Consider the following 27,098-nt stretch of genomic DNA (forward strand, 5'->3'; position numbering starts at 1 on the left):
AAAAAAGTGACAAGTATAAAAAATACTGTTTAAAGTTTTGTAAAAAACTATTTAGATTTTTTGTACACTGAAGCAAATTTTTTTTCTAAAAATTCAAATCAGCTATTTGTAAGTTTATCTTCTCACCTTTAAAATACCCTTTTTAAAATTATTCTAGGACTATTTTTCATCAAGTTATGATGTTTCAAAACCAAAATTCCTTTTAGATTTTAAGCATCCATAATTTCTGAAGTAATGATCCTATAACGATCATCATGAAAACTATGTAAAATATTATTCTGTAGACTTCATTTTTTTTCTTTAAAATTCTCTAAAAACAAAGTAGTTCTGTACATATCTCCTCAATGATTATATTAATTTAACTCAAGTGTAGGACATTTAACCACATCGTATAAATGATAAGTAATAACATTGTCACTAATAGCAAATCAATATCTAAATAGTCGATCATTTAATTCACAAATACTTGTATTGCATTATTCCAGTGTTAAGTAGTCATGCAAGATAATTGGATTTATTCACTGTAATATGGAACAAGAGATGTGGGGTTAAATCAGCTGTCGTAGTAATTAATTTTCAGTGTTAATATCATTATACGATGAGAATAATCTGCGTCTCTAGAAAAAAATCTACGTATGTTATTTCATTGTACAATTAGTGTTATGCTGAAATTATTTTCAATTATCTTAATGTGGTTTTCATCAATAAATAGCTGGTTGAGTTGGCATCTCGACTTTATAGTTTTCATATTAAACTGTATTTTGTCCCAAGAGGATTGAGGTCCTTCGAGAATTCAAGTTACGTCCAAGTAGATTAAACCGCTCGTAGATTCAAGCTATTTCCCTATATGACTCTACTTCACTGTACTTCACTGTGTAATACTATACGGTAATGTGAGTCTGCGGTTCATACGCGAAAAAAAGGCTTTCCATTATGTTATTCTCAAGCACGTAGAAGCTTTATATTTTTCTCATCCTTTTTTTTTTTCTTTTTTAATATACCTCAGTCTTATATCATGGTAATTCACTTGCTCATTTATTCATCACACTGTTAGAGTCCACTCTCATTATTTCAAAACTCTTTCTTGTACATTCACATGTGTGGATACATTTTTTTCTTGTTTTATTGTTTGTATTATCACGCTGTAATTAATTTTTTTTTATGCTGACGACAATAGAGATGAAATATTTTAATAGTGGATTGGGACTGAGGAAAATTTAAATGGAAAAAAACTCGATAGTATCGTTAATCGAAGTAAAATGTACTTTGAAGGTAGGTATATAGAAAGTGAATGTGAAAAAATAATTGAACCAGTCATACAGTGAATAGAATTTTGATAGGATTGATTCTCGATGACCCCGAACATGAAACACTAGATGAATTAACTCAACAGATCGCTATTTGACTGGTGATGAAAATTAACAGTATGGCTATTAAGAAAAAGTTTCATTCTAAAAAATCGATTGACATACGTCCTATTTTTTACAATTATTTTTTAATATAAAATATAATAATAGAAATCAAATGATGAAGTAGAGTTGAAGATTGTAATGGATTATTTGAAGTCATTAATTTTAGAGCTTTTTATCACAATTATGCTTTTAAGATTTGATAAAAATCTAGGTTGAAAAATAGTTTTTTGATTTGTGTTAAAAAGTTGAAACTTTAGAATCAGTATGTATAAAATATTATATCAGTAAATTTCAAGTGATATTGGAAATTTTTTAATTTTTTAAAGTTGTCGATAGAGAAGTCTTCTATCTAAACAGATTGCTATAAAAATCTTTGCAAAATATCGGATCAATCAATCTGATAGGATGTTCAGTGATTAGAGTAGAATATTTTTCAACCGAAAACAAACTTTTCGTTTTATTATAAATAATGTTATCCGCTTTTAAATATCTAGATGGAAAAAATCAAACTAAAACGTTCTTCTCTTTTTCATCACAGAAATCACATTAAAATTAATAAATCTTATAAACAATCACGATAGTGGCTTAGCTCTGTATATAAATCAAAATATATTAGTATTTGAAAATCAATTCCTACTTGATATCATCATTACTGCTCTTACTTACTTACTTTAATACCTTATTCCATATATTTTACCATTGTGAGCTTTTTCACATTCATTATACATATTTTATAATATTCTTCATATCATCAATAATTCAGTAACTCCGCCGTTGTATTCTAGATTATTGGATGTGTTTTAAACTAGAGAATTAAAATCTTTTTTGAAGAGGCCATCTTTCCTTGAATTTTCCTCATTAAAGAAAAGATCCTTAAATCCATCGAACCTACGCAAATATTCCCAATAAAATTTCCAATAATATATCACAAAATAAATCGACTCTTCTCTAAAAATATTTGACAAAAATCAAATATTTGAAATAACCCTTTTATGAAAAACCCGATATAATCCTAATATCAGTAATAACTTGATTTTCTCTCCAATAAATTGAAATAACTGTAGTTTTATTGGGTCTTTTTGTCTGAGTATTCACATTTGGTGAATTGGATTACTTTTTTCTTTTTTCCAAATCAATACTTGATTAAGGGAATTTTCGCTTCTGTAATCTTCTGAAATTGTCTGTGACAATTTTTTGAAACAAGTGTAAGTGAGAGGATATATATTTATATCATATATCATACATATAGATGTAACGTAAGTAGATTTGTCAGTAACATTGGTGTCAAGTGTTGATGATGAATAGTGGATGCCATCTTGTTTGTTGAAATGGGTCAATGGCATTGGCTTGCGAAGGAGATGGATTGGAAGGACCTTATAGCAACCCTTCCAGAATTAGCACGTTAAGCGAATACATAGTAAGAACTTTCATGGTAGGTCATCTAACAGACTGACAGCAGCTTGAACATGAGCTTAAATAAGCCCCTAGGGCATCATGCTATTAATTACTGATAGATCGATAAGGGAGCCAACTATTTTAGTAATTGTAGACAATATCAACTCCTCAAACGTCCCTATTAATGTTAACGTAAAACTATGTTAGTGACTTGAGAATGGCATCGTTGAGATGATATCACTCTACTGGGATAAAATCTTCGAGATCATTGCTGTGTCTTTATGCTGAAAGTGCTTGAACATGAGCGTGAAACTTATCCTAATGAGTTGAAACTTAAGAGATTGTTAAAGAAAAAGCATCTCATATTTATTTACCATGTCTAAATCGAAAAAAATATTATTTTTTCCAGCAGTTAATTAAAAATGTGATCCTATGAAAGAATTAACTTTTACGTTTTCAAAAAAATATAAGAAATCTAATAAATTTAGTCTGTGGCTACACTTCTTTTCAATGCAACTAATAGGTAGTAATTAATAATTTCATTTCCTCTATAAATTAAAGAAGTTTTAATTACAAAATAGAATTAAAATAAAAAAAAATATTGCAGAAAAGCTAAAAAACATTAATTAAATAATAAAAAATAATATTAATTAGAGGAAAACCGCTGCATGGAAATGGCGAAAGAATAAATGCTTTCATTAACAAACCAATAAAGCTCTGATGTACTTCAGTATTATTTAGAAAATTAAAAAGTCGCTTGCAATTAATTGATGTACATTTTTTGTGCAGAAAAAGACTTTTTCAATAATTATTTAACAACTTATATATTAAATCTTAATAAAAAAAGTATCCTCGTGTGTTTTGATAATTAGAAACAAATCTAGAGTTACAAAAAAAAAATACTTTGATATGGATAAACTGCTTCACAAATTTTCTAGAATATAACATGAGCCAAAAAATTGCATGCTTTTTGTTCGGTATTATTTACATAAAAAATAACTGAAAATATGAAAGAATGAAATCTAAAAGAAAGATTAAAAAAAGTAAAATTATTAAAAAAAAAAGCTAGACTGTATCTAACGAGAAATGAAAAATAAATGCAAGTTTATGAGAACTGAGTTAATTTTAATCCAACTCCTCTAATTGAATTGAGTTTTAAATGGATGATTCAACAGAATTTAATAGCAGTTTACGTAAAAGATTGTATTTATAAAATTGGATGTAAAATTAGCAGAAAGTATACTTATAGTTTTAATTCAATAGAAAATTAATTCGTAAGTAAGAAAAATATCGTCTAGTTGTTCACATCGGCATGCTTGGTAGCATAGATCCTAATCGAAATAAATCGAATTGTAGATTAAGTTCGTGAGTACGAGTACGAAGAGAAATAAATGAGACTAAGGTGCGAAACGAGAGGAACTCGTCTGCCTTACTCTAGTTTACTTCCTCACTTCTCGCTTTACCTCAGCCTCTTGTCGCCGATGGCGAATCAAGCAGAGGAGGAAATTGTTTTTACGGTAAACTTTGCCTTATCGGCAATCACTCGAATCTTCACTTTTAGATTCATTAGAGCGAGAAAATTGTTGAGAACTGGTAGTTCTTTTTATATCTCTCGAAATTTTTTTAGAAATTTAATCGGATTTCAAATGTTTTCATTTTTATTGCTTAATTCTATTATAACATTCTATTATAGAATTTTGGCGAATCAAACCCTTACAAAATAAATATGGATCCTGAATAATACACATATTAATAGTAATAAATGTTGATTCCTACTTGAAACAAAAAGATTTAGCCAAAAAAAGAATGTAAACTAAGTGAAGATTATTTAATAATTGATAAATAGCTATTTATCAATTATTAAGGTGTCTATGTAATTAGATAATTCCGGTTGTGTATGCAATTTCGGTTACGTGTGAATAGACTGACAAATGTATAAGATATATATGTATATGTTGTGATTGTAATAGAAGGCTAATTTACTAGCTACGAAATTTCGTAACCTAGTGTAATAGTAGATCTATAGCCTGGATTTAGGTGTAAGTGAGATGACATTAATGATAAAGACGGAGATTGGACAAAAGACGACGTTGTTTGACGTAGATTAAGTGAACAAATAGATTGAGAGTTTGACCACCATTGAAAGTGATTGGTAGCAAGGAGTATCTGATATTCATTGTATTGGTTATTCTAAGGCAGGACAAGCTAATTATTACAGAATATAGACTAAAGAAGATATTTGTGTCTCATTATTGGAATTCTTAATAGTTCATTGAATAACAGATTTTTTTTCCTTCTTGAAGGTAATTTTGTACTCATCTTCAAAGGCAGTAGTATACATCAATGATTAGGCAGACAAACAAAAAATTTTGTCTGAGTGGTATTAAAATGAATTTAAATGATATTAAACTAGCATTTGTGAGATATTAAATAGTTTTGTTTATTATGTGGTTGAGGAAAAATCTAAAATTGAATGAGCTTTTTTTTTTTTTTTAATTGAATAATAAAAGTTCTAAGAAGTGAATGAATAAAGAATTAAGAATGAAAGAAATGTGATCTCAATGTGAGCATCAAATATTCATGGAACAACAAAATATGAGTATTTTCTCGTTATTCTTAGGGGCAAAAAACAAAATAGATAGATTTGACTAAATTTCAAAGTCTGATCAGAAATAGCAAGACCATAAATTTAACTTTAGTTTTTACTTTATATAAAAGTTAGACTCAACAGAAAAGTTGGAAAAACGTCAAGTTGCGTTAGACTTGGTCGAATAGAGAACAATCTTGAATTTCTGTATAGTTTATACAGTCTACAACTGCCGTATACACGTACGAAAGTACTATAAAAAAATATCTTAATGCACATTAATTTAAATTCTATTAAACCTGGTATTACTTTAAATGAATTTTAAATAGAAAATCCTCACTTATCATGCTTTTTATCTCGTAAACGGTAATAATGTTACAAATAAACTAGCTGCATAATTTTAATCAGGATATAAAAATAAGTAAAATGATTCTTCAATGTGCTGACATGAATACTAATAAAAAATCTAGTTTAAGTTGGATTAAATTGTAACATGAAATCTCGTTTTCATATTTATTATAAAATAAGATTCATTTATTTGAATAAAAAACTTTTGCATTTCAGTTTTTTTTCAATTGATATTCCAGATAAAAGAATGTCAGCACATTAATGAATGACTAATTTTTTTATATAATTTTTATAAAAAATAAATTTTTCATAAAATAAACATTATTTTCAAAAAAAAAAAAAGTTTCAAATCATAGACGTTTAAAAAAAAAAAGAAATAAACATTAAAAAAAATTTTCATAGTTTATTTTTAATATTGAAAAAAAATACACTAGAATACTTAAAGCAAAATAAAAGATTTAAGATTTCTTGATCAATTTTGTTATTGGAATTATTTTGAAGTTGTTTAATTCAATTATAAATTGAATTTTAAAATAAGTAACACGATTCGTTGGTCACAATTTTAAAGGACCAAGGGACTCAAACTTCTCTAAATAAATTATCAAAGTTCATGAAGTCACTGTAGTGACACAATTTATTAAGTAATACATGAGTTTTTTATACCTGTAAATTGTTGAAAAAGTTATGAACATATAAATATCTGTACTTCATTAACATTCTATCAAAATAATTTATGAATTACATTACAAATTAAAGTATTCTTAGTGAAGTTTCGATTTGTATATTTAATTGAAAAAAGAAGATTTCCAACTCAAGTTGGTTAACAACATCATCTAAAAACTACAACATAAACAAGGAAATTTGGTCGAGATTTTGGTGTATCAATATTAAGAGAGGAATTACAGTTTGAATAACATTGTACTAGACACACAATCCATGTACATCAATGTACAAGCCTCTATTATCGGAATTGAACGTTGCTATGGTCGACTATTTGTCAATATCTAATCAGCTAAAAATAAAAATAATTCTCTCTGAATTCTCCAGTTGAAATCTCAGTTCCAATTTCATTCGCTAAACTTGCTATTTCTTTGATGTTTTATTTACCGCTTACAATTAGACCACGAACTCGATCTTAGGACTGCTGAAGCAGCAGACGGAAGTTTAAACGTGCGTTTTTGACTTTAAATCCAACCTCTAAATCTGGTCAGACATCTGCAGGTAGAAATCAAACCCAAAACTCTAAACATAGCATTAATATATTTGACTTGTAGTGTATCTGTATTTTCATTATCTATATGTTGTTTAAAATACAACTGAAATTTAGTCTTGGGAAACCTAGCAGATTAATTGACCTCACAATTCTTCCTTTCAATCAACTTCAGATAACTCAATAATACATCAAACTTAAACAAACAAAAAAATGAGAAATGAAATGTTCACTTTTCTGTCGACTAGAGTAGTGAAAAAATCGGAAATGGGATCAATAAAGAGTGCGTTGATTCGTGTTAAAGTTAGAAGTCACGTCATTTGTTGTATTTACCAAGAGTTTGTAGGTGACGGTAACGTCAACGTACCATATATTTATCTCAGAAATGCTGAAGTCTGGTGTATTTCTAAGTATTCACAAGGTGCTCCCTTTATATTTGCTACATCCATCAACTCAGATGAAACTGTGTCTTCTGGGCCGGTAACATATTCACTAGGTGGTAACAGTGTTGAAGGAAAAGCCAAGACACTACAAGATAAAATACATTGCAAGTCATGACTAACAAATTGTTTTAACCTAGAGTGAACCTGATGTGAACATAGCAATTTTCAAGTAAATAGAACGTTACGATCTTCAATTTATATAAATTTCAGAAGCGTTATCTAGCATATGTAGTTATGTTTATTTTTGGCCTTTTATTTACATCACGAAATCAATCTGTCAATGGTGTTATGCTCAACTTAATTCTGACTATTATTTAACGAATCATTTATTTTTCATCAACAAATTGTTTTATTAGTTTTATGGTATACTTTGAGGTCATATTAAAGCACCAACATTCAATGGGATCATCTATTTGTCAGAATTCATTTATAAAAGAATGAAACAAACAGCTGTTCATTGACCATAGCCACAGGCTTTACATGCTCTGTTGATCAGAGTCTGGCTCCGTCATACAGCACAATTCCGCACGCGGTTCCAGACATAAATTGCACTAGCAACTTGCATTTAGCACGAGGGTCAGGACAAACACACGGCTGTAAAGCTAACTAATTAATCGCCACATAACAAATCTTCTATGTTTACCTACGACATACCTAAGGCTTTTACAAGTGTTTAAACACTGTAAAATGCTACCAACACCTTGTTTGCTATCCATTGAGTAAATAATAATATGATTGAATTAGCCACTTTTTGCATATGTTAAGCTATGTCAACTTCAAATTACCTAAATGTGCGACTATGAAGAGACTGATTTATCCAACAAATATTGAGTTATTATGTTTCTGTAACCAACTGGTGAATGCAAATAAATTAGAAAACATTTAAAAATTTAACAAATACTTTATATATATGAAATTTGTGTTGAAATTGATGTGAGAGTCAATTTATAGTAATTCTATGTTATTATTGAAATTTAAAAATAATTTATATTAATGATTAAGATAAAAGTGAGATCAGAAGTGTCAAAACTTGACAATAATAAATTACCCAGTAAATAACGAAAATTCCCAAGACTTTTTTCCTCAGTTTCTTTCTGTTTAGTGAAGCCTAATTTTTTACACAAAGCGGTGGGTCGGAAAGAAGTTTAAGGACGATAAAAAACTTGAATTTAAGTCTGAAAAATTAAGATCCTTCTTTGTACATATTCAATGACTTTTCATAAATATAACATGATTCACAAAAAGAATATCTTCATTCTCATACAAAGGTATTCTCTTATGTTGTATGAAAAATGGAAATAATTAAAAACTGTTTGAAGATAGACGTTATCCTTATAATACCTCTAATATTCGCCTTGGCATTTCATCAATTATACTATCTCTTGGACTTTCAGTTCCAATGTTTATCTGTTTACTAAAGCTCCCTTCAGAAACTTCTAAGTCGATTTCGATCCAATCTCCACCATGATATCAAACATTGATCCTTAGCTTCTCTACTCTTAGAAAATTCAAACTATTCTCTTGAAATATCAGTTGAACAATTTCAATGTATCAGCTTCTTCTTTTCAGCTGAATCATTTACAATTTATTAACACTAAGACATAGATAGAAGCAAAAGTTCATTAAAAATTAACGAAGATAATTATAATTAAATATTTTTATTGCAAACTTTTGTATTTTGAAAGCCTAGTAGTTAAATATTATTTTTTTTTTCAATTTCTAAAAATAAGATCTTTCTTCTAGATGTGAAAAATAGATTGAAGGTACAATTAAGAAGACTATTGAATTGGAAAATAGGTTTTGAATTTTTTTTAATCATTAAAAGGGAATAGATGAAACAAACTCAATGTAAGAATGGACAATTTAAAAATAATGATTGAAATATCCAAAGTATTTCTTCTTTTCAGACAATGATACAAGAGAATAAATAATGTGTAATGAACTCGTCGATTTTAGTCTGAATAAATGCTGATATTCTGTAATAGCAGACTAGAATCCCTCAGCTATAAAGGTAATCACACGCAAGTAGAATAGGAGGGGAGAACAGCGATATTAGTTCTCGGTCCGCATACCCTCAGGTGAATTACACGATTTTGCTTGATGAATATGACGTCATCATCCAGTCGCCTAGTCTTTTGAGATTATAGAACTCAAATAAGCCATAGAAAATTATTTCGAATTCACTCTAATGAAGGTTCTAGGTAAATATTTTATTGGAATTCATTAAGAAACTTATAAATGAATAAATATCAAATATAATTACTGATCTTTATTGAATAATAATGATTATTGTTGAAGGAAACTGAAGAGAATTTGATATTTCCTGGAAAAGGAAATTTTTTTTTAGTCAATAAAGTACTAAAAATAAATAGGACACTTTATTAAAATGCAATTAAAATCGCAATTAAGCTTCGATCAGGTAAATTTAAAGGGATCTTGAAAATATCGAGGCTTGCCTCAATAATGCTTGACCACAATTTAATAACAGTTTGTGGTTATTTTTCTTTTTAGTTTTATTTAAGTAAATTTTCTGCTCGATCTAAGAATATTTAATTCACTTTAGATTCTATAGATGAAAAAAAAAGGATATAAAATATATATCCGTCATAAATATTGTTCAATAACGTGTTTTAATTTTAAAACATCATTTTAGAAATATCTTAAACAAATATCATCACTTCTGTGGTTTAACAAAGCCAGAATAGCCTACGGCCAGTTTAACTTTATGCAAGCTCGATTTATCTATGTAGCGATGTGGGCTTTGAAGATTAATACTAATCAGTTGTTTAGTTAATCAACTAATTTAACTTCTACTACAATAAGATAAGATAAATGGATGTTGAATCATAAGACAAGCATAATAGAACACTTTTTATTTTCACGAAATTAAATAATTAATGAAAAAAATAGATGCAGATTTTTAATTATTTTCTAATAAAAGGTACATCTAGTAATTGACTCAAAATTAAACCTGGAATGAGTCATTCTCAATTTTCAACAATGAATGATTGTGTTATTAATATTTACTAACATTTAAATAAGATTTTGAAAATATGAAACTCATTTTTTACCAAATAAAATGGATCATTTTTGGACCATTATTTATCCAAATTGTTTATAAAATAAATGAAAATAAATTTATAAAATTTTTTTTTTGCTTTCAATGATTAAAATGGAAATGAAATGGTAATTTCCTTATCTTAGTTGTAGATAAATAGATTATTCCTGATTACATACTGTTATCTATACAAATTTATTCCTTTCTTATCAACTGACTTAAGAATTGATTCGTTGTGTTAAATTATTGCGAATACTGATAAAGCGGACGAAGAATTGTCTGGGTTATCTTTGATTCATTTGGATAGAAATTCAATTCACTGGAGAATCGAAGGATTATTTTTGTCCTCCTCTCTGTAATAATTCATGGATATGTCTATTAAATTACATGAGTCTTTTGCAGAATATATCTTTTCGAAATGCTTACTCGTATTAATGTCATATTTATAGTATTATAGATAGATGTATGAATCTTCAGTCATAGAAATATCACATAAACGATACATAAAATAAAAATATGAGGACATTACATTTTCATTACTTTCCTGATAAGAATATATTTGTTGTTCAAGTAATGTTTTATCATAATAATGAGAATAATCGAAAATGAAGTTTTCAGACGTGTGGTTTTTATTTACTAGAATAAAATGTGCCTATACTAAATCATTTGAGACAAATAGACTCGCATACCCGAATAGGAATGAAATATAGCCATATTATAAATGAACCTTTTTTATGATGTACCGAAATGTTATTACGAAATTACTACCATAGAGTACTTATTACATAAATAATTACTAAATGGCTCTAGTACTATTTTCTCTTTTCGACTTTAATTAACTCCTTTATAAATGTAGTAAAGAGGTAGTAATATCAGTGAAAAAGCTAGGATCATGGATCACATTTTGTTTTTACTAAATCATATTTTACTCATACAATCATTATTAGATTACTTGTATAAGTGTTACGTAGGTCCAAAGTCGATGTAAGGGTCGGAAAATCATCTACTTTTCGACTTCGCATCTCCATTCGTGGAAAAATGATCGGACGATGATTGTAAGAAGGTATTTGGAAACTTTAGAATCTAAGCTAAACATACATATCCATGAAAAACGTTTAAAAAATTCATTTCACTCTTAATAATCAATTATTTCACTTTAAAAATGGGGTAAAACGGAAACTTGCTTTAATTTTAGCATAAATTATGTTCCAATTATGATTTTAACTAGTGCAATAAAAAGATCTCGTTCTCACAAATCCATTAATATGTTCATTGTCTATATAGGCCTCATAGATCTTGAGTTATTAGCAGAAAACTAAGTTGTGCTGCAGCAAAATATAAAAAAACCTTTAAACGCTCATAACTCAGAAACTATGAGAGTTTCCCCATAGTCCCACGAAGGAAACGTCGAGGAACCTTTAGGAAACGAACTTTTTTTATACGGACAATTAAATTATGACCAATCATCACTTCTCATATTTTCTGTTTACTACGAATAAGTTTTTTTCCAATATATTTGAAGGTTAGCTGATGGAAGAAGCAATGTGCTCGCAAAATAAACGAATGAACTATATTATTGATTGGACCATAATCCTGTCTTCTTCTCTAGTAATATTTAATTCTTCTTGAAATGTATAATTCTCTAGTTAGTTTATTACAATTCCATATTAAACACACACAAAAATAAAAAAATGATTTGTCAAATTTACTTGAGACTCAAGAGATAATTTAAACTCAGGTCTAAAAAAAAGTTATTGAGTATTATTTCGTACAGAAATTCGTCAAGGATTCTCTCATGTTACCTCTTTGAATTTCGAAATTATTTGATAGCGAACATTCGAAATAAGCTAGCAGAGAAAAAAATAGTTTAACCTAAAAGATGAAATGATTGTTGGAAGATAAAGTTTACGAAAGAGGATCAAATTTTCAAAATCTGATGAAATACTTGTATGATTTCTGATGTATATAAAAACACTTGAACAGAAAAAGAGTATATAGATATTGTTTGTGAATCACCCAAAATTTGTCAGAATATGATTTTACACAACAATTCTGAATATCATTATAAATATAATAGATGAAATGCATATTATCTTCAATGTAATACACTATGCTAGAATAGAAATGAAATCATGTTGATTGAAACCGGCATTTAAAGTTTTTAAATAAAGGAATATAATATTCCGGTACAGACTTTTCATTTCTAACTTCAATAGAACAATAACAGAGTACAACAATATTACATTCACGAAAATAATTATACTGGCTATTTGATATATTTTATTTTCAAATAAATTTCTCTATTAAGGTATCATGAAGATTAAAAAATACAATTTTTACTAAACAAAAAACGTTTCCCAGCAATTATCAATATTAAATTAATTTTATAAAATTTTAATAACATATATAAATTAATAATGCTAACTTCATCCAAAAAAATATCCAGATGAAAGACAAAGCTTTTTTGCACTTGCTCATTAAAATTTATTTTTTCCTTAAAAAAAAAAAAATAAAAAAGCAAAAAAATTTTACTCCTTTGTTCCTTAATTTTGAATAATATGAGTGAAGAATGATGAGAAAAAAAATCACCGAATCGTTTATAATTAATGTCTCTTTATTTTTCAACTCATCAAAGTAATATTAGAAGCAACAAGAGCTTCATAAAACTTCAATAAACCAGTATAGAACTTTAAATACGATTATTTAGTTGTAAAATTTTATAGAGATTGTGCTTAAATAATTAATATCACGAATACCAGAGGAATTTCATTACTTCTTGAAAATGTTTCTAACCATTTAATAGTGCAATATTAAACATAGTATGTTCCTTCAAAAGTGAATACCAAAAGATATATGTATATTTAGGACAGTGAGATAAGTGAATAGCTCATGTCACACTGGTTTAGATTTCAACCGCACCCTACGTAACGGAAGCACTAACGCGCGTTCGTTTAATCAAAGACTTGCCTAGAATGTCGGTACAACCACATCATACCCGCATTACTCTGATGTGCAACGGTACGAATTGCAACGTGAGTATTTGCTCTGAGGGTTTTGCCCTTCAGAGAAAGTACATATGCACCGTATGTATACGGCCATTTCATAACAGCCGCTCTGCGTTATCTTTCTGACCACGAGAAGCAGTACAAGAGCTCTTAACTCGACATTACCATCTCCCGCTCTTGAGTGTGCGTCATTGCCAAAGCATCGTGTTTTAGCTTGTACTCTTGTTTTCCTTTTCTGTTTCATAATAGCCATGCCAACCACTACACTTTGTAATACAAATACAGTTTTACTTTGATAATTGTCCCCCTAACAATAACAAAAAACAAGCTTTATATTTCATTGTTAACTCAAAAGTTTATCCTATGGTACTGAGAAATGAATCTGTTCATAATTTGAAGTAATGTATTTTAATTTTGTCAAAATTCTTGCAGTAAAGAAAAAATGATAAATTTCATGATTTAGTAGTGATATTAATTTTTATTGGAGCTTTTGATGCATTGTGGAATTCTAATAAAATATTATAGAGAACATAAATATATTTTTTTTTACATTTGTAAATTTAAAGAATAATTTTAAAAAATGACCCAAGAGCTAACTTTGAATTACATCACTTAAAAAAGTTAAATTTTTTAATAAAAAAAATAATTTTCTTTCATGAGAATTTTTATTTGTCCCACACGCAAAGTAACCACAAAGCTCTAACAATTCTTCTGTCGTTGAGATGGCCATGAGCGTTAATGAGTTAATAAATAACACTAGCATGGCATAAATGTGCTTGCAGTGCACTCTATTATTCATTAAATTCATTAATGCATTCAACTTTCAAATAAATATGAAATATTATCTGACATAATCATAAATATTTTAATCATTCAAAAAATCTATAGAATTTAAAAAGTTAATACATAATTTTCTTTTTGTAAATAACATGAAAGTTATTGGAAAATACTTTTTATCTTTTTCAACAATGCAATGATCACACGCGAGATAAAAATCATTCATTTACTGGCCAGTAAATCAAGAAATTCATTTTAAAATTATTGATTGCTGCTGCAAAATAATTTCTATTTTTACCTACAATTTTACAAATTTTTCATAAATAAATATCGAGAATAAATATCAAAAGAAATTTTAACAATAATGTTGATGCATTTCCTGTGATCACTACATCCTTTGCAATCACACTAGAGTATTTTAAGTATAATCAAGAGAATGTTCCTTTCTTCATTCATAATTTTAATCTTCAAAAATATCTCTAAGTATATCCCAACTTTATAAAATATTAAATGTAACAATTCAATTCTCTAGTAATCAACTCAATGACAATAATCATTAAACATAGCTTTAAAAGCTCCAGTATTTGAAACTCAATTATAATAAATAAAATATATCAAATACACATAAATCAATTTATCAACAAAAATAAATAAAACAAGTTTATTTTTTTCCTAATCCTTGAATTATTCTAATTGATGATCGAATTTCAGGTTGCTTTTAACAATGACAAAGTGAATTAATTGATCATGAAAATTGTACAGTCGAGAACATGAGTTAAATAGAGTGAATCACAAATTATTAACTGACTATATTTAGTGATTCCACATATGTGATAATATTATCAGAGCATTTGTGACGTTATTATTCTCTCTAATTATGTATCATGCTCTTACTAGTCCAGACTCAGCCGTTTGGTGTATCAAAATATGTTACGTCATTTAAGAGAGTTATCCAAATCCACAGTAAACTGTTTTATATTATTACGTAACACTTCAACTGCAGTTTAATTTATCTATTTGCTGTTGTGTAACTGTTGCTAATAAATAAATAAAAAAAAAGGTTTGTACTCACGTCGTTTGATGTAAATGTTGGAGTAATTGGTCCATCACTAGCTTCCCATTTATCAGCAATGCGCATTGTTTCTACTGTTTTCTGCTGCACTGACTTTGATTCATCAAGCAGCGTCAGCTCGTAAAACTCCTGGATATCTGTAACAGTTAAATAAATTCTTGATATCAGACTTGAACAATGTCACTATGAGCAAGGTTAAAAAATGTTTTCATTATGAATAGGAGGATATATTATTTTTTAACAGCTTAAACTGACTTTGGAACTAAAGTAATCCTCATAAACGTGAGCCACGTGTGGATTGCAGGGAAAACATATATCATCCAAGATGTGTCTACTGCAGGTCTCTCTGGGTCATGGAAAATCGTAATTTCTTTCCCAGTGAAACTATTCTGCAAACACAGCAGTTTATGCCATTCCTTCAAGATCCAAATAAATATCCAGGGATTTAAGAGGTCTCTCAATGACTCTTTTGTAAATAAATTTTTTTTAATTATATGACATTCCTTTTACGTTGGTGATTCTCAAGAGTTTTAAGTATGTCCTCTTTCTGTTAAAGGATAAAATTTATTTGCATTAAACTTTTGAGTAGATGGTAATACATACGTATGCAACTTTGAGCAGCTTATGTGCATAATAAGGATGTGTGTATACAGTTTCAAACTCTAAGTTATTTACTAACATTTTCTATGAAATACTTATATATATCCCGTATTGTGCAAACTAGGTTTAGGAAATATTATTTCCATACAACTCGGTTTATTCAAGTATTTTTGGTTAATATTTTATTGTATAATTTACTAATGTCAGATAAACAATGATGTAAAATATATAAAGAAAGTTATATTGATGTTTTTTATATAATTATTGATAAAATGAATTTGTTTTTTGTTGTTTATACTTGTAGCTACTCTTTTATTATTAAACGAAATTTTATTTGTTTCTGTCCTAACACGTCTCGAAAAATAGCAGAAATGCACGAATGTTGTCCAGCTCTTTTTTTTGTGTTTATTTACATAGGACCGATCACATATCTGATACATGTGGCGGCCAATTACCAAAGTGCAGAGGAAAAATTCCCATGTAATGCCACATTATAAAATATATTAGATTTCAAGTAATTTTTATTCTATCCCATTAGAAAAATATTGAGAATCTCTTACAAACGAGGATGCTATGAAATTTTTCCTATGCTGTGTTACAATTTCTCTTATGCTCTTTTACAATTTGTCCTACGCTCTCTCATATAAATTCAAATGCTTCTATTAAAAATTACTATTTGTCAATAAAGTTTTTCCTGATTTGTTTTAGAAAACTTTCATTTCTCGGCAGTTGCACTTGTTTTATAGTGACGAGCATGAGAATTTTTCTATGAAATTTTTCTTCGTGTATAAGAGTTCTATGAAACATTTTCTAACCAACATAGTTATTGCTCAATCATTATGAAGTGAAGAATTGTGTTCTAGAACTCTCGTAGCATTTGAGTGAAGTGGACCTTCCACTAGAGAACTTTCTCCATTTCCTTATGGTTCCACCTATGTCCGCTGCTTAAAGTAAGAGAGTTTTAGAGGAATACCTGTAGGATAGGGATGAAGCAAAGCTTAATATTACCACTGCTTAGCAGCGGTTAATAAAACGTCCACTCTCAGTCTATCTACTTTAATGTATAAATAAAAAAAAAGAAAATAACGCATCAAATATTCAATTTTAAATATGAAATGACCGGACATCGTAAAGGAAATAATTAAGAGTTCATAAAGTGTTAAATAACGGGTGTAAACAGATTTCTTTTTGTTCTTTCTTTTAAAAGGCATCAATTCTGACGACTTCATAAAATTTAAACTCCGTCTCCACATTGGAGAATTAAAAACTAGAATAGGAAGTATATATGGTCATGCTAGCAGTTTTATCATTCATACGATGAGTGTGTGAATGTAAACGTACATATATACCATCAACGTGCTATGTAAAACCCAGTGCCAGTGTAGTAGTTTAAAAATTACCCAGAAAAGTTGTGCAGAACGTGGGTTTATGGCAGTTAATATTCTTATCGCATACATAACTCCGATGAATTAAAAAGTCATATCGAATAAGTTTCTGACTTTTATAACAGCAAAGAATAATACTAATGCTGAAATATTATAATTATTTTGAGCTTTTCTTGACGTTTTATCTTAATGAAATAAAAAATAAATTCTACAAAAAGATGATTTTTCTCTTCTAATTTTTCTCTCGTTGAAATCAAATCTTGATGATTTATACGATCAATATATTATTTAAAATGTTTCAAATTGAAAAAAATTTCAGCGATTAAAATAAAATATTATCAATTAAAATCAAAGTGGACATGTATTACTAATTTTAAATATTAATTATAAAGTCAAAACTATTATAATATTATTTTAGATTTCCAAAGTTCTTAAAAAAATACAAATATTCAAATAACTCAATTGTATTCAAAATAAAATTTTGAGTAGTAACTGGAATAAAATTAACTGAATGTTTATGTGATTCTGCTAAAAAAGAATCCTTTTGTATACATCTACGTTCATCTGAACAATGCACGTTATTTTATCTCTTTTAAACGGACATTATTAGTTGTATAATTTAATTAATTTTTACTACAAAAACAGGACGATGCTGTGAGGTACGTTTCGAATATTCGTTTTTGAATGAGATTGGACGTATGCTCGTTATGTAGTCTGCAGTTGATGATAACGAATTTTTAGTATATTTAAATAATGGAATTAATGAAAGCTTTTTTAAAATTTTATTTTGCATTTGTGTTTTTTCTATTCTTTTTTTTTTTATCAATCTAAAACTTTTTCATCCATTCTTATCATTCTTTTTTTGTACACTGCTGAACTGAGATGTACATTATTAGTTGAGATTGTCTTTTTTTGTTGCAGAAAATAATAAACAAAGAGAACTAAAAATTGCAAATTGAACCACTGACATTTTCAAGAATAAGATAAATAGCTGGAGAGTCGTCTATGTATACTGAGGTTATGATGCCAACCATTTATCATGAGCTCCATATTTATCATCAAAGTTTCTCATTAACAAACGTCCAGTATTTATTTCTACTCTTTTACATCACATGTAAAAACTGAAAAATATTAACTGCATCACTGATTAATTGACTGTCTCTACAATAAAAAATTAGAAATTCTATAGTATGTCAGTCATTATCTCACTATAGAATTTCTATGAGACGGTGGAGAACGGCGGGCTGTTTGATAACAGTGTGATTTTAAGTGTTCATGCCTCTTATGGCTTCTTGAGGAACTGTAAGGTGATGAAACTCTTTTATGTTTAGAGTGATGATGAGATCTTGATCGAGAACGTGATCTTCGTTTCGATTTGGGTTTTGAATGAGAATCATTTTTGTTTGAAACAATAAATTTTGGTGATGGTTTCAACGTTAATTTTTTTATATAATCTTCCAATTCTTTTTGCCTTGCTATAAGGAAATAAATCATACAACTGTTAAAATCGTTTATGTCTTGAAAACGGTAAGAAATAGAGCAAAAATAACGAAATTTTGGGAGGTTCCCTATGGGGAGTCGGTGTTTTTTATCCCCTAAATGATGACATAAAAAAAATTTCCAAAATAGATAAAAAGATCGACTTTGGACGAATGTTCTCCAAAGATGATGTAAGAAAGAAGATTTGAAAAAAAATTTAAACAAATTACAACAAATTTTTTTTTTATTATAACAAAAAGAAGCCAGCAATAAGACCTTCTGTGCGCCGTTATTGTTGTTTAAATTATTTTATATTTGTTTTCATTTATAAATTGAATTAATAAAAACAAGTTTTTCTTTTCTTCAAATTTTTAAAGTTTTTTTTTTCATTTCGAAAATTTATATAGATATATATAAATTATATTCTGTAAGTATCTTAAATATGTCTTTTTTATTAGTGGAATATAAACGGGATATATTCCGGATATATAAAAATCGACCAAAAGTATAATATCCCAAATATATCCCGCATACATTTTTTTTGTATCTGGATATATCTTGGATATATTTTGGATATATTTCATGTATCTCCCAGATACATTATGGATACATTGGATTTCCGTGTGGGTATGAATAATGTTTTTATAGTGTAATATCTTTTTTATCAATGTAACTTGCAATTCACAAATGTTTGAGTTTTAATAAATTAACATGGACTTTGTAATTCATAAATAGTTGATAGAATGGTTGTCAGAATTTGTTTTAATTATAAATTATTTAAATATCGATAAATATATCATAATGTAGCACTTAATTCATTATTCTTTTTAGTAAAGATCAAAGCTCTGTGATTATTTAATAATTGAATGTTTCTTTAATTAATGAAGGATTTGATTACTACGAAATTATTAACTGAAATAATATCAATGAGGAATAATTCCTCCATTTTTTTTCATTTATTGGTTTTTGTTTTATAAAATATTCACAATTTTTCAATAATAGTTACGAAAAATCGTATTTTTTTTTTACAGTTTTAATAATGAATATATAATCAATAAAAAAAAATTTATTGAAAGCTTGCAATTAACGTATTATTTACTTTTAATGAGGCTGTTTATTGTGTACTTGTATATCGATTGGATTCTATTGTGAAACTTTTGTGGAAATGTGTGAAAAAAATTTATTAAGAATTCATGACTTTGGAAAAATTATTTATTGATATGTTGATAAATAAAATTCCGAATAATAAAAAAACATCACCGAAAGAAAAAGAAATTGTAATTTGAAATTTATACGCTACACAAGTTTGAATAATAAAACAACTAGTGGAATCAAGGAAAACAACAAAGGAAAAATTTGGTAAGTGACAAAGGTGACTTTTCTTGTTCTAAAACAGGTCACCACAGTTAGTGGTATGTAATAAACTCGTGAGCAATGTCACAACGTCGAGAACAAGTCGACATGAACATGCTTTTAGCTTTAAAGTACGATACTGTAGGTTTACTTTTAGCTTCTTGTGGTGGGTATAGAAAGACTATTTTACAACTAGGTCGGGCACATAGGTGACCACCGGGTCTTCGACTGGAATACGGAAAAGCACTGCGTGCGGTGAATTTTTGTGGCTTTCTCGCTTTTGCATACAATATTAACTTCTAAACGTCTTTTCTTAAAATTTGTTCACTTTCTTTAATGATTAAATTTTTCAGCTCATTGCTTTTTTGTTATCTCAAAACTTGTATCTATTTACCATCTTGCGACTTTCTTTTTCCTTCAACTTGATACAAATATTTTTCATGTAATAAAGTTAAATTAAAAACTAATTTTATTTTAAAAATATTCTTTAAATAAACTCATCGTTTTATTACATTGAACATTTACATGTATCGACATTAAATTTTTTTATCAAATAAACATAAAATTTAAATCGTTTGTAATTGTCGTATCTTTAACTTTTGATAATATTTCTTCGTCAAGATTTTTTAGTTCAACATTTTTAATCAAGTTGACATCCCTTTGATCTAATATAAATCATGGCTGACTATATTTACGTTATACTACTAATTTCAACATCATGACTGCCTGTAATAATCTAATTTGTTGATTTTTCTTTTACTGTAATTAAAGAAAAAAAAAAATAATGAATTGTTATTCTTTCAACTGAAGTTCCTAGCTTGACTCACCGAATTGTTGGACTAAAATTATATGCACATTATTCACATGCAGAAGATGTCAAGTGAACTCGTCAAAAATATTGGATAAACACATATAGTGTTTTGTTTTCCATGTAACAAATGTAACAAACTAAATATAACTTTGACAATCGTGCGTTGTCTATTTACTGTGTATAATATAATCAAAACAGTCAAGTGAGAAAAGTAAGTGTAGTTATTATAAAGGAAAGGAAGTGAGTGGAATGAAACAGACAAGTTTTGCTTAGGAATAATAAGGAAGTTGGCCAAAGTTGATTTTACTTGTCAACTATATACGTGTTTATGTACCTGTATTTATTATTTGTGTACATGTAAGACTAGAAATATGCACATTGTAATACTGTGTTAATGAAGAAAACCATCATTACCAAGCTTACAAGTTATGTTTTGGGAGAAAGTTGGTAATCAAGGTCAGACGTTCAGTTCTAAATAATCCTTTTAACATGAAATTATGACTTTGTTCTTGGAAGCTTCTTGAAAAACTTATTACAACTTCAATGTCTCTGTTATCACTCTAAATTTAAACAGCAGAATACGTTTTTTGTTTTTAAGAAAAGAATGAACTAAATAATTGGATAGAATTATATTTATAATTACTTTAGTAATCCATATTTGCAGATGTTACAAAGACGTGATGATAAACCAAATAGATGATTAAATTTTGTGTGAGAAGCTTCGTTATGTATTAATTAAAGATTTATTGTTTACTCGCTTAATAACTTGAAGTTTTGGAAGTTAAGCCAACATCTTGTTAAACCACATCAGCTGTAGCGTATGTTATTGAAGAGGAAATATGGAGATGCTTCTTTAAGTGTATGATAAAGTGTGTCGATACCGGCATGTGTAATACATCTATGCTGTTTACACTCATGAAATTCACCAACGGTTTATTAGAAAAATATTTGAGAAGTAAATGGATTATATTAACCTCAGTGTAGAGAGATTTTAATTAAAAATAAAATCAATTTTTCAAATATTTTGAATTTTAAATAAAATTGATCTAGAAACTTATTGAAAATTTTTTCAAGCACTGTCTTTTTTGGGTACTTTGAAACTCAGAAATATCAACAGTTTTTATTGAGATAACAAAAACACAAAAGCTAAACTATCGACTTAACGAGTAAAGATTAGTGCTGTTAAAAGACAATGGAGATTAACTTGATTGAACTACTGCTCTATTAAAGATTAATTATCTAAGGGCAAGTATCCAACCCTAAAAGCATATCTGGCACTGTGCCAGAGTTTTATATTTCTTTAAATATTTTAGACATTTTCCTCGGCAGACAATTGGCAATTATTCTTAATAATGCTTATGTTAACATGAGTTTAAGTAAGGATGAGGCTCAATTACTGCTAATTTTTTTTTCAACTAAAATATTCAAATTTCGAGAATAGAATAGAGTAGATACTTTCACTTAACTCTAATTAATGGCATATTAAATGGTGTGAGGAAGAAGTTTTATATTTCAGACAACACAAACTGTAAAGATGATTTCACTAGACAAAAAGATGTAATTATTAATATTCTTATTATGACTTTATAAAGTTATAAAAAATATTGCTTTCATAAGGTAGGTACAATAAAACTGCTACATAATTTAATCCCTTTACTAAGAATTCCAATGGGTCTTGTTGCTAATAAATGACTCTACAAATTAGTTCTTTAATAATGCGAAAAAGATAAATTTATCTCGTACTCATTACAACTTAGTTTAGAAAAAAGTTCATTCCCGACTGTATTAACATTCCAAGTTTTTACTAAATTTATTCTCAACACTCTGTACTCTAATTTTATCCATCCTTGTTGATGTTGTGACATAGCAAATGGACCTTCGTGAAAAATATGACAGTTATCAGCTTTATTAAACTAAAGAAATTAACCTTTTTAACATTGAACAATTTTGTGAGTTGGATCTTCACGTTTCTGCGGAAAGTCATAAATTTTTATGAATCATTTCAATTTTACTTTTATGGTATTTTCTAGATTTTCTGGAAAAAACAGCGGGTATTATTTTTCAACACAATATACTTTATATATACTTTAAGCTCGATTAACTGTCGGATTTCATTTTTTTTATACAAACAACATAGCCAATCATTGTATTGAATTCTATCCAGAACAAGCATAACTTATGATTCACTGTATTCTGTAAAGACTTTTTAAATTTGTTGAATTATTCTGCATTCAGTATCAAAATATTATTTCAATGTAGATTATTATTTAAGTTAATTGTTTTAATAATGAGGAAGAACAGAATACTTTGACTTTTGTAAATCAAATTTAGAAGGTAATTTATTTATTTGTTAGTACAAATACTCTTCATTTCGAAAGCTACTTTGATGTATTTTATATAATCATGGAAATAATTTGAAACAATAATAAAGTACATTATGTAAATTCCACGTTTTATGATTTTACAGAATAATTTGATGAAATGATAATAGCATAAAGTAGTCGTTATTTCAAAGAAAATTGCTATAATAAAATTAATCAGTTTTTTGTACATTTAGTAAATTCAATTATGAATGATTGTATGAATAGTTTCAATATGGTTATTAATTTTCTATAAATTAATTTTTTTTTTTAATATATATATGTAAATATATGCTATAATGAAAGAAAATTTAGTAGACCTTTTGGAAATTATTTCTTTATTTCAGCTTTACCATATTTATATTAAATTCCAACCTTTAGAACAACTTCTCTTATCATAGCTTGAACAAAACATCTTGCTATTTAATTTAATTAGAAAATTCTTGTTTCAATCGAACATGAATCTTTTTTTTACCTTATTTCGATTCCAACTAAAAGTTGTGATTTATTTCTGATACCAAGTCCGCTTAAATTTAATTCTAAACTGTTTAACATATCAAGTTTAGAATCTAATCAATTTCCAGTTAAGTTAAAAAATATTTCAAATCAAAATCTCTTTTGCTAGTCACTATACCCGATATCGTGTTGCAAAATTTAAGTCACATCCATTCATAATATTATTATGACTTTCTAAGAAAAACATGAAAAGTATCTAGGATGACAAGTTTTAAATCTGACTCCTGAAATCTATAAAATTCCCAATGCGTTCATGGTGAAATCAGAACATCTACAGAAAGGTAAACAAAAACAAATTCAACAAAGTTATCAACAAAACTTAAGAAAAAAGTGTGTTTGAAAATTTTCAATTTCTGGTAAAATAAATTTTATTTCTCAACCAAGGTTGATCAACTCCAACGCATAAAATACATAAAGGCAAAAACTTTATACCTTTTTTAGGGGCGATATATCCGTGAACTTCGCAATAACCACTGGGTGCAGTTGTTCCAGGAGTATCCAAAGTAAACAAAGTGTTTGCTGAAGACATAGTGATTCCATCATCTGGTGTATGAAGTAAACTTGTACCTTGAGATAGTCTCCGACATGGATTGTCTTGTTGATAAGATTGTTGATGACTCTGATGTTGATTATTTGACATTTCATCATGTCGATATTTTGAACAACGACGTATCTCAGAACGTACGCGTGACATCCAAAACATACCAAACAGTGCCATAGCAACCTCCAAGATAAACACACTCGAAGGATGCTTCATGCTCGTTAAATCCCAGTCATCGATGGCAATCGCGTCGTTGCGATACATCACCAATCAATCTCCAAAACTACTCCCTGGATACTCAGTTCTATTTCACTGGATGATATACTTTCTTTATGATCACTGCCTCTACAGTACTTGTTTTTCAATTATTTTTATTATTGACTTTCACTATATTTCATCCTTCCACTTTTAATGCACTTCAAAAAATAATAAAACATTTATTATTGTTTACTTGTTTATCACTGAAACGATTCATTTATTTATTTACTTATTTTTTATTATATTTTTTTTATTCACATGTTTTTTTTTCTATCTTGGCAGTAGTTTACTTGGCAGTTGTCGAATTGCTTCTAATAAAAATTGTTCATAATATCAAAAAGTAGAATATCTAATATTAAAAGTGAATAAATTGTTCTTTAAGAAAATTTCAATTCATTCAACTCTCGGCTGTCGTTTGACTTTCAGTTCGATAGTTCCATTTACGTGCACTTAAGCTGAATGTCAATGAAAATCATGATATTCACTTGAAATCGTAATGCTTTTATGGTTTGACAGAAATAAAAAATACCAAAAGAACGACGAAAGTTGAAAGCTATGTAAAAGTGGTTTAATAAAGGCAAATCAAGTTAGATTTTTGAATAAAAAAATTTTTTGTAATTTTCCTGAGAGTATCTAGACTATATGTTGACACATTTTTGTCTGGAATATTCTTTGAAAGTTTTATATAAGACAACTTGAATAATAAAAGTTATTGTTTGTCATTCAAAAAACTATATTTTGTGTCAGTAATAATTTATTCTTTCCTTTGAATATTGTCTGGCTTTGCAATGGAAACATTTTTTCTTTTTTAGCAAAAAAAAAGAAGTAATAATCCATAGTTATCTCATATTTTAGGCTTTAGAGCTTGTTTTTTCTTTATTAATATTCCAACGCCCAGAATAACTTTTTATTATTATGCTGTATCTATTTATTTTTGAAGATTAGAAATTATTTCCCTCGACCAAGACTTCTACAATGGTATTTAATGTTCTGTGACATGACTATAAATTCTTATTGATTAAAAAGGATATCCAATATCTATAGGAAAAAAAAATTTATTTTTAAAAAACATTTAAAAATAACTTTCCAACTTTTGTTTGATAGTAATAATAGCAATGTTTATGAACAAAAATTCTGCTTTTTAATGTTTTTCTATTGTAATTAAATCTTTTTAAAATATTTCTCATACTTTGTATTCATTTAACTCGTATTAAAAGTTTATCTGCTTCCATACATTCTATATTATCATTTATTTAAGCTCAAAAAATTTCATTTATCCACAATACGTCAATTATTTGCAAAAGTAATTATATTTTAATGTTTTCAAACATTTTTAGAAACAAGAAAAAATCAATATTTTTATTTTTAATTTTTTAAATTATAAAAAAAAAACCTTAAAAACTAGTCATGACATATTTTTAAGTACATTGAACTGTAGTTTAACATGAAATAACAATGCCGACATATAAATATCTATCAAAGTCGGTTATTGTAAAGCACAATATCGTTTCCAAAGGAGAATATTGTCGACCTATGTAACGAATATTGATCAAGAAGCTTTGAGAAAATAATACACAACACAAAAGTATAGTTCTTTGCCTTATCAAAGGATATATTAAAAAATATTCATAAAAGTCAACCATTTTCAACTCTTCGATACAGCAGCAATAATTAAAATTTCTGTAGCCAACAGATTTAATGTATATTTATCTCAAAATTTTAAAATATTCAAATTCTCTAAAAGCTTTACAAGAACTAGTATTTTATTGAAATTCCTTTTCAACATTATCATTGAAACTTAAATGTGCATGAAAGCTCCAATGTGTGCACGTCTCGTGAGTTTACCTTGAAGCAGGTTTACTCAACGAATCGATACCATCAACTGCTGGTTGTAAAATATTTTCTTCGTCCACCAAAGCGCTTTAGAAAAATCAAACATCGTGATAGGACAAGAGCAAGTTTCGAATCAATTGAAAAAGTATTAAATTTTATGATTGAGATATTTTTACTGGTTCGCCTCAGTAGTTTTGTGATATTTGGAATAAAATATTTTTATATATCGTCATAAAATATTAATCGAGCTGATGTGATATCATTAAAATATTATAAAACAGCTTTTAAATCACTGAATGGTAAATAGCTATCATAAATATGCTAAAAAGGGGCTTCCATGATCATGTAAAAAATTATTCGACAAACAATAGAGTTTTTATATTACTTACAATTGATGTATGCAACCATACGGTAGTGTCATCACCAGTTTTGCGATCAATTTTATGTTATTTATTACGGTTATGAATTAAATATGTACTTGATGATTTTATATTCAGTTACTGAATAGTCACAGCAATTAAAGTATTTTTAAAAAACTAAAGCTCAATCAATTAATACTTCCCAAAGTGTTCTGATAATAAATCAATCTTGAATTCAACTGACAATGGAAGAATATTCTTTTAAAATTTTTATAAAAAACTTTACAAGCAGTATT

General features: G+C 27.7%; 1 protein-coding gene across 9 annotated transcripts in view; it reads right to left on the reverse strand.

The window, feature by feature from the left end:
* Positions 1-24,805, reverse strand: part of dlg1 (discs large 1) — a 116,672-nt gene extending 91,867 nt beyond the window's left edge. For 4 of the 9 annotated variants that reach the window (XM_035081975.1, XM_035081976.1, XM_035081974.1 and 1 more), the window contains exons 1-2: positions 24,244-24,805; positions 15,308-15,444 (exon numbers count right to left, since the gene is read on the reverse strand). In XM_035081975.1, coding sequence (XP_034937866.1) covers positions 15,308-15,444; positions 24,244-24,616 — 510 coding nt within the window. In that variant the 5' untranslated portion in view covers positions 24,617-24,805. The remainder of the gene's footprint in view (positions 1-15,307; positions 15,445-24,243) is intronic. The other 5 variants (XM_035081978.1, XM_035081981.1, XM_035081977.1 and 2 more) reach the window with 2 other exon arrangements.
* Positions 24,806-27,098: the final 2,293 nt, after the last annotated feature.

This window comes from Chelonus insularis, unplaced genomic scaffold (genome assembly GCF_013357705.1).
Source record: "Chelonus insularis isolate UGA/USDA-ARS -01 unplaced genomic scaffold, ASM1335770v1 contig_331_pilon, whole genome shotgun sequence".
Taxonomy (NCBI): domain Eukaryota; kingdom Metazoa; phylum Arthropoda; class Insecta; order Hymenoptera; family Braconidae; genus Chelonus; species Chelonus insularis.